The 9557-nt window shown below is 46.2% G+C and overlaps 1 protein-coding gene across 1 annotated transcript; it reads left to right on the top strand.

Annotated features, from left to right (window-relative positions):
• The first annotated feature begins 5081 nt into the window (after window positions 1–5081).
• Window positions 5082–8582, top strand: LOC128722927 (protein numb). Its single transcript, XM_053816620.1, has 3 exons — window positions 5082–5159; window positions 5295–5543; window positions 5617–8582. The coding sequence occupies exons 1-3, from the start codon at window positions 5082–5084 to the stop codon at window positions 6988–6990; spliced, it is 1701 nt and encodes a 566-aa protein (XP_053672595.1). The 3' UTR covers window positions 6991–8582.
• Window positions 8583–9557: the final 975 nt, after the last annotated feature.

Consider the following 9557-nt stretch of genomic DNA (forward strand, 5'->3'; position numbering starts at 1 on the left):
GTAAAGCCACCCCTTTTTGGACGAACAGTTTCGGTTTCATGAGTGAAGAAGGTGCGCAAAATTGTGCGTTTTCTCACGCCAACGGTTGGCTGTTTATGGAATCTGTCATTCGCATTGCTTGAGTTGAGTGTATTGAGCAGAATTACAGCCACAATAACGCTTGGCGGCTGACCAAAAACGACGGTCTTCAGCGCGTCAGCATTGGGAAAAAGCACAAAGCAAGCCAGCCTCACGGAGTTGAGCAGGAACAATGGAGCAACCCAGTTTGAATAATTCTCAGGCCTTCCGTTACCTTTTCTCCGTCTACGGTTCCGTCTCTCTCGCTGAGCAGAAGGGATTATCAATAGTACAATTTGATTAAAAACGCGTCCAGGCAGCGGGAAGGGTGCGTTGGAAAAATGCCGACCGCCGCCGGGCCATTCTTGTTGCTGGAAAGGTCGTGTGTAGCACGGAGTGAGAGGGGGAAAAAAGGTGGTGTGAAATTTTCCCAGGCATAAATTAGCAAAAGCCTCTCCATCCGTGAGTTTCTTCGTGGTACCGTGGGTTGGTGCTTTTCACTTCCTCGTTGGCGCGACCGTAGTCGAAGGTCAAAGAAACGGCGAAGACGTCGTCGACAACGAGAATAGCGAGCAGCAGGGCAAAGGAATTTGCTGGATTCGGTTTCTCGGTCCCCTCGGTAAGGGCGAACAAATCTGCCTGGTCCGCCGGGTTCAGTTTCATACTCCGCGCGCTTGATTGGAAGGGGAAAGTTCTTTGCCCAAAATCTCCCTACCTTCCAGCAGAACCTGAGGACGTACGGATTTCTCAGCGTTCTTTGAACCTCTTCGCCGCAGCAGCCATCTCTACAACGGGGACACGGATGACCACGTCGCAGGATGTGTGGGAATTTTGTCGGATTTCGTGCGAATTTATGCTACGTTGAAACGTCGCATTAATCGAGCGTCAAACGAAAGCGAGAACCGAGAGAGAGACAGAGACGTCAGGGTTTCCAGCAGCCAAGTCACCTATACGTCTTCGCGTACTACCGAGGGCACTGACTTGGGCCATTGTTCTCGAATTCGTTGTCGTACACCTATTGTTGTTTGCTCCCCTTCTCCCGGGCAAAATCCTACCATCAGGCAGCGATCTCAGCGGTTGGAATTTATCCAAAGAAGGTGGGATCTTTTGCTTTCCAACGAGAGAGCTCCTGCTTTTTGTTGGAGGAGATCCGTAGTTCCAAATATGGCAGTGGGTGTCCGTTGAGCTCAAGTTCTCGAGGCGTTCGTTCTGACATGTTGCGTGCGATGTGAATTTTTGGCTCACCGATCAATTTTCACATATTTTCGTGTTCGCTATGTTGCGGAAAGCTATTTTTTAATTAGGGAAATTTAGATGACGAGAAAAGGAATTGTTGCACACGGCCATTAGAACTCGAGAAATAGTGAACATAATTGGATCTCTGGTCATATGGTTTTACGAATAATTTAGACGTTACAGGGTAATGAAGAAGGAACGAGTAGACGTTTTTTCTGTTTTCGAATAAACATAAGATACATGATTTGTGTAAGACGCAGTATCGATTTTAGCTCAACGATAAAACGAATGCCCTTCCAAAAATCACCAGAAAGCTGATTAAGGTTTTAAATGTCGGAATGGTGAGTTCGAGGTGGCATTGCAACCTGGAACGGTAACGATACATGGGGTTTTTTATCGGCTCGTTGGTTAAAGTTTGATTGCCACATTCACCGTTGCAATAGGTACCTCTAAATCGATACGTGCACCACAAAAAAACCAGCAGGGAGGGTCTTGCATCGCATCCACTCGGCCCTTCTGTCGATCGACCAGCCCAGGTCTGGGTGCTGCATGCGATGTTGAAATGTTCTTTACCTCGCGGGGAAAACCCTGGGAATTCCACACGGGGTTCGGTGTGTATGTTCTCTTCACCGAAATGCCTACGGACTTGTGTGCAGCGCATTAGAAGGGCTGCACATGCAACGAAATGCAATCGACCGAACGAACCGGTGGTTGTGCACCGCAGCTGATGAATGCCGCTCTTAGACGAGTGGTACTAGCGTGTGAATTTTTGTTTTTTTTTGCAAGCAGTTCGACTCCTAGCCAGGGTTGTACGATTATAACAAACTGCTCCTATTGCAGCCCCCTCATGACTGCTTTACAACAAACATCCCCCGAGTTTGCCAATCGGAAGGTCAATCGATGCATTCTCGACATGGAACACAACGAACCAGAGAGAAGGAGGTACAAACTATTAAGGATCCATAAGTTCAACTACCACCGGAATCGGTCAGGCGTCAAAGCCTTCGCTAGCATGGCGCTTGCTTGAACCATTATTGAAGGTTTTACCTAGCGTCTGGCAGGTTGGTTACTCCTTTGTGTGAGGGTTTTGTTATCCAGCTATGCCAACGCACTGCCGGAAATTATGTGGGCGCCAATCGTCAAGTACGTAGACGGAGTTATCAATGGTGGGTAATGGGCCAGTCTGCTAGTCTAGAGCATCGATGCCGCCGGACGTGATTAGCCGGAATTCCATGCTGAATAATAATTCGTCTGAAAGAGGGCGTTTAGGGTAGCGCGCATTACAGGCTGTGTCGAAAATAGTCGAAAGAAAATCGTGGATGAGTTGTTCGTTTTTGGATAACAAAATCGATACCACCAAACGTTGGTGGAAGCATGTGCCAAAATTAGAAGGCAATGGCCTGTCATATGGTTTCCTGTCATGGCCGCTAAACGCGGTTAGGAAGCCCAAATTCGTAGTTATTGCCGAGATTTTATGTAGTTTAACTAACCATTTGGTATAGCTCAAATAATACCTTTGTGTGGCTCTTGGGTGGATAGCAGCCAGACGCTGCTTGAGACTAGACACACATTTAGATATCGTAAGGTAGGCGCGCGTCAGGTAATCCATGGGCTGCGCCCGCACAGCTGTAGTGGTGTGGTGTGCTAATACCGTAACCATAGTGAGAAGGCTACATGATCACCCACACCATCAGACCAACGGGCACATCGACGTGTGTGGGTTGGTTTCCAGCACGATAAGCTGCTTCAACGTGCAATGGCTATGGGCACACTTGGATGATAGTTTTTTTGTCGGTCAAATGGGTGATATTTTGCCTGCCAATGGTAGACAAATGGCGCGCACGATGCATACACCAGTTCGTGAGTCCATCTATGTGCGGGGCGTCATCATTATCGAGCCCCGGTTGGTGTTGCCGCCGTGTGTGTATCATTCCATCGCACAGTCATAGCAGGCGGCGTCAATCGACTGTTCGATTTCGTTGGGTCGGAGTGAGGGCATATAGGTTTTTTTTTCTTCATCGAACAGCAACAGCCGCTTTTCCGACGGTGTCTCTACTGCAGGGAGCTGACGTCGTCAAGACGGTGTCAGGGTCGCGCATATATCGGGCGGGAACACAAGTATGCCCTGAGCTCGTTGAGGGAAGAACCACATCGGGGGTGTGCTTGTGTGATTAGTGAAGGGAATGGAAATGTTCACACGCGCAATAGCAGCTCCCTTTTTTCGAGTGTCCCGGCGATATATGAACAAAAAATGCACCATCCTGTAAGGATCCCGGAAGAGGGAAATGCAGCAGTTGAGTTAACGTGGTAACAATTCATTCAAGTTTTTTTTTGTGTCTGGGATAAACACCAACGCCAGGGAGTGTGGCCAAAGAAGCTAACAAGAACAGTGATTTACGTTGTTGGTTCGCGATGGTTCCCTTACTTCAAAAGTACGCCCCGTTAAGTGCCACCCCAAGTGGATTAGAATCTAATTTTCTCACATTAAAAAACTCATTTTCATCCGGAGCCCGTTTCTCGTTTGCGATGAGTAATGTTGCTCGGAAAATCTCTTTCGACAAGGGGCTAACTGGCAAGATGCAGCCGTATTGATCGTTGTTCCTTAACCAAGGAGGCCTCGCTGTATGTGAAACGAGCTAATAAATTTAATTTTCGTTCTGCTCTAGATGTGCGGTTTGCAGAAAGTAATTTCATTCGACCTTTAGTAATTTGATTGCTAAAAAGTCTTCGAATACACAATACATCATTTTATAAAAAAAATACTCGATTTTTTTTCCAAAGCTGTGAATGGATGGTAAAAGAAACGTGTGTGGTACTGGTGCCTAAACTGCTGATACACATTGATATGTGACGTTTTTTCTTTTGTATAAAACACAATGATTACGTTGGGATGAGTCAGCTTCAGTATCGGCGTAAAGCTGCATTGTGTAGTACTGTGAAACGTGATACACGTGATATGGTGTTTTGCTTAAGCGCGCCACTGTGGTGGAGTAAATATCGTAAAAATAAGTAAACATTTTAGGCATCAAAACACATCTTCCACGTGCATTATTATTTACATGTGTTACTAGAGGTTTTCGTAACGGACTGTTAGAGACTTTGCTTTGCTTCGACTGGCAAAGATGATCCTTTTTGTAGTATGAATACTTTCGCCATTTTTTTGACGCTAGATAAACAACAACAACAACACACGGCGTTTAAACAATTGATATATTTTTTCCTTACAGTGAGCCTTAACAAAAAGGGGCAAATTTCAGTCACATTCGTCTACGGATCGTACTTATCTGCTTTGGCATTGCTACCTCCTCGGGGATTTGTATAATCCACAAAAACGGCGAGGCATACCTGCCGTCAGACAGCAGCACCCGAAATCCGTCCTTGATTTGATAGTTGTCCCCCAAGTATTCATCATCTCTCCGTATCTCGACATCACATAAGTTGGTTAGGCGTGCTGGCTCGTGTAGAAATTGTTAAAGAGTGTGCCATACCTGCGAATCACCGGCGTTGAATGTAATATAATCGTTGCATACCACGTTGAATCGCAGTACCATAAGTCGGCTGCAAGCGTGAAGCCGTGTTTTGGCCCATTGCTTTACATGCTACTTCAAATGTGATAAATCTGCAGCTAATCAGTAATCGGTGGAAGTTTGTGAAAACAAAACACATTGCTACCTCGAAACAGACAACGATTTCTACAGGGATTGTGTGAGAAAGGAGGGAAAGCTTAGATAATCAAATCACATATTACACAAAACAATACAGCAGCTGCATCTAGTTAGAATATCGAAATGGGTAATTCGAATTCATCGCACGAGCCCCTAGAGCGCGGGTTTACCCGTGGAACGTACGGAGATGTAAAAAATACGGTTAGTAGATCAATCCATCAACATAATAATTTACAACATTCTATAATAATACAGTGTATCCTTTCATGCGCTATTTTCTCTACTGCCACATATCGTTCCTTACATGAACTAATCGTTTTTCTTTCGTGCCAACAGAAATCGGCTTCATTCCGACAAAGCAAACGATCGCCAAAGAAAATGGATCGGTTGCGAAAATCATTCCGCGATTCGTTTCGCAGGCGTAAGGATCGTGTACCGGAAGCAGCGAAACCGCATCAGTGGCAATCGGATGAGCAGGCAGTCCGTTCTGCCACATGTACTTTTTCGGTGAAGTATTTAGGATGCGTAGAGGTGTTCGAATCTCGTGGCATGCAAGTTTGCGAGGAAGCGCTGAAGGTGTTACGGGTACGTACGAGACGGCTGGCGGCGGGCTCATGTCAATGTTCAAGTATTCATTCTGGGTTTCCTCTGATTGTAGAATTCTAGAAGACGTGCAATACGGGCGCAGCTGCATGTCAGCGGCGATGGACTACGTGTGGTCGAAGACGACACCAAGGGATTGATCGTGGATCAAACGATCGAGAAGGTTTCCTTCTGTGCGCCGGATCGCAATCACGAACGTGGCTTCAGCTACATTTGCCGGGACGGTACGACACGACGATGGATGTGCCATGGTTTTCTGGCTTCCAAAGACTCCGGAGAACGGTTGTCGCATGCGGTTGGCTGTGCGTTCGCCGTTTGTCTCGAGCGCAAGCAGCGTCGTGATAAGGAGTGCGGAGTTACGATGACGTTCGATATGAAGAATTCCACGTTCACCCGAACCGGGTCATTCCGGCAGCAAACGATGACGGAAAGGCTGGCCGGAGCAACAGATACGGCCGTGGTTGCCCCACAGCAGAATAATAATGCCTCGAAACCGTACAACCCGTTCGCAATCGAACGACCGCACGCAACACCCTCGATGCTGGAACGTCAGGGTAGCTTCCGCGGGTTTACACAAATCGGATCGGCTTCTCCGTTCAAGCGCCAGATGTCGCTGCGAATAAACGATCTTCCGTCCAACGCCGAGCGGCAGCGGGCATTCCTCGAGCCAGGCACGCCACAGCGCACGACCGTTTCGCCCATTCCGGAAGTGTCCCCGCAACCCACGGACACGGTCAGCCAGCTGTGCCAGGAGCTTAGCCAGGGCTTGTCGCTGCTTACCAAAAACGATGCGGATGATTTCTATCTCAACAAAGAGCTGCAGCTAAAATCTTCGATCAGCTCCACCACTGCGAGCATCACTTCTAGCGCCTTGGTGTCGTCTTCTGGTTCTGCAGTTAGCAGTTATGTACCAGGGCTGCTAGCCAGGAGCGGTCCGGCTGAAATCATGCCTCCTGTTCTACCGACGCTGTCGTCACTTTCCGCCGTACCGACCATTCCTCCACGATCTCTTTCGCCGCTCAATAAACAGCAAACTCTGGACTTGTCAGCACTCGGCAACCACAGTGGCAGCAGTGGAAGTAACAACACGACCCTCAGTCTTGGCAGCAGCAGCAGCACAAGCGCAGCAACGGAACCGGTGACGGCAGGAGCGACAGTGTCCGCGGCCACAACATCCAGTGTAGTAGTACCCATCGAAACGGCATCGCCCTTACCAAACCCGGAACAATGGCTCGGTCAGATTGTAAAGAACGTCTCTCCATCGCCCCGACGCGCCCCGTCATTGCACAATCGGGCCAAGTCGCTGAATGCGGCCGATCCGTTTGACGCCGAATGGGTGTCGGATGTGGCTAAACCGGAAATACACAGCACTAATCCGTTCATCTCGCCACCGAAACCTCCGGCGCAGACGTTCCAGGTGCATCTGTAAGGGCTGTCGTGGCCACTCGTTCCACCATCCATCTACTGCCATCGTACCGGCGTTTAACCGGCACAGACGAGACTGGAGTGGCTGGTGGTCCATGCGAGGGTTGAAATGGAAGCGCACATGCTCCCATCTTTCATTGGTGCTTTCGGGATTTTTACTTTATTGGGGACATCGTTGATTGGTAGCTAATTGTATTATCTGAATTGTTTGATTGTTATTGCGCTGTGTCGCTGGGAATGATCGAAAAGTCGAAATCGGAGACGAAACAGTCGTGTTGCGGCGATTCATTGTTTTAGTTAGATCGTGCAAATGGGACTACCTACTTACGTTAGAGCAGCCGCGCAAAGCTGTACCAGTACTTAATTGTAGCTATAAACGAAACATTCTCAATGGCAGCATTTTATCGAATGATTCTTCTTACTTACGACTAGCCAGCAAGCGATAGTGCGGTTTAGTGAGGAACGTATTTTTGCCAACACCTTTTTGATTTGCCGAATGTTGACGAACATTTCCACCCGTAACATTGATCATTCCCCGTTCGAGGAAGAGGGAAGCAGACAAGTTTTACAAGGTTTTGATTTGTTATTCATAGAGAGACGGCTGAAAGAGATGATTCCACTCGCTATGAGGCAGATGTATTCGCGCAGTAGTAGGTACACGGAATTTATTCCGTGTTCCGCTCACATCAAAGATGAATTTAGAAACTAAAGCAATCGCATTGACGGAGAGGTACGTTGTAATACATAATCCTAGCCCAATCTACTCGCAGGCAACACACTATCGCTACTAACAACCTCTACCAATACTATTATAGCTGCTTAACTACTATTAACCTGAGCAAACGAAAGAATAAAACGATCACATTGCGGCTTATGAAGCTTTATCTGTAGTGGTGTATCTGTCCGTCTGTGTTATGCGCTGCCGGTAGCCGGATCAGTATCCGCTCACCGAGCGACGGGAAAAATATGAAAAAAGGATAGTATTGATCGTGTGTTGTAGTTGGAGTGATTGAAGGATTGTATGAGAGGAAGTATCATGCAGTGGTGGCAATTGGTCGGTAATAGCAAGTGTACTTTAGGTGCAACAGTAGTGAATAGTAAACTAGTGAGTATTGCACAAACCCAGCGGGAAATGTATCTGCAAAATTACTTACCCACACTATCGTCCCAAAGGAGGGAGTGGTCGCATTAAATTGTACGTGTTGAAATGATGTCCATTTTATTTACCCTCCTCTTCCTTCCTTCTCCTCCCACTGTCACCCCTTCTCCTACCAAAATACGATCGCCGTGAGCAGCCATGTGGCTGGACGTGGTTCCATTTTTTTGCACAAGCAAACCTATATTCTACTGTTTTGGTTGAATGTTTCACGTGCGAGGATAAAAAGAAAGTATAGAAAAACGTATTGTGATTACTAATATATACATCTATTAGCATAAAATTAAGGTTACGAGACAAAGAAAACTATTAAAGCAAATCTGGATGCAAAATTAACGACTTGAAATGAATTACATGATGAAAGAAGCGCAAGAATGCATTTGGAAAATAGCGACTAAAATGTGTCGGAATAGTCACACAAGATAAACGCAAAAAATTACATCGTCGTGCCTGCCCTGGGTGAGCGGATTAATCGACGCTGCGCAGAGTAATGTCTATTCTATCGATTTTAGTTTATGCGCGAAGTTTCGTAAGAAGTACTGCTAATTTCATTGATCTGTATTCGTCCAGCTGTTTAAGTGTCTTTAAAACGTTTTGTACATATATAACTCTAGACGCGAAACTAAACTGGCTTACGCTTGTAGATATGTGTAAATACATATTAGGAACAACAAAATGTTTTCATTTTCTTGCCGTGCGCGATCGCTTGATTTCTTTGTTTAGATCAATTTGAAAAAGGACAGTAAATTGTGTATTGACATAGTAACGTTGATGAAGAGATCGCTGATGAGACCGCTACAGGCATAAAGTGACATAGAACGCTAGCAATCCGACCTATTACACCATGTTTATGCTATCGAGGTAACACTGTAGTAAATGGATCGAACTAGTGAAAAAACAAAGCCATTACCATACATAATCTGCTTGAAACCCCTTCACAGTTTCTCATTGCCTCAACTTGTTTGGAAATTCCGCTCGTAAATGTCAAAACGGTGAAATGCTCAGTTTCCAAGAGTCCAAGAATTTTGTATTACATTTGACACAATTTTCAGTTGATAGCGTTATAATGTTTTTTTTTCCCACATGAGCACCCCCAGGAGCAGGTTCTAGGCGTCGCACACTATGAAAGCTCGTTGCGTACGAGGTGCAGACTACTACCAAAAGTGTAAGACATATCAATTTTCTACCCACTTTAGATAAAGAAAATCAAAACTGGGAGCTTTGCAACGGAACACACACTGGTCTAATCTACGAAATGAAACGATGAAACTCACCTAAAAGTGCATGCGCAGACAGCATACATACATACATATATACAGAGACCCAGCAGAAGCTTTCTATTGCCGTCTTCTGCCAACTCTGTCACCCCCATTTTTGGTATGTTTCACCGGATATTTTTATACACCATATATCAA

This window comes from Anopheles nili, chromosome 3, assembly GCF_943737925.1.
Source record: "Anopheles nili chromosome 3, idAnoNiliSN_F5_01, whole genome shotgun sequence".
Classification (NCBI taxonomy): Eukaryota; Metazoa; Arthropoda; class Insecta; order Diptera; family Culicidae; genus Anopheles; species Anopheles nili.

What these genes read in the sequence shown, in the direction of transcription:
- LOC128722927 (XM_053816620.1), top strand. Translation starts at nt 5,082, where the DNA reads ATGGGTAATTCGAATTCATCGCACGAGCCCCTAGAGCGCGGGTTTACC. An exon ending in ACGGAGATGTAAAAAATACG is followed by an intron (nt 5,160 to 5,294) that starts GTTAGTAGATCA and finishes TCGTGCCAACAG; the next exon opens with AAATCGGCTTCATTCCGACA. An exon ending in AAGCGCTGAAGGTGTTACGG is followed by an intron (nt 5,544 to 5,616) that starts GTACGTACGAGA and finishes CTCTGATTGTAG; the next exon opens with AATTCTAGAAGACGTGCAAT.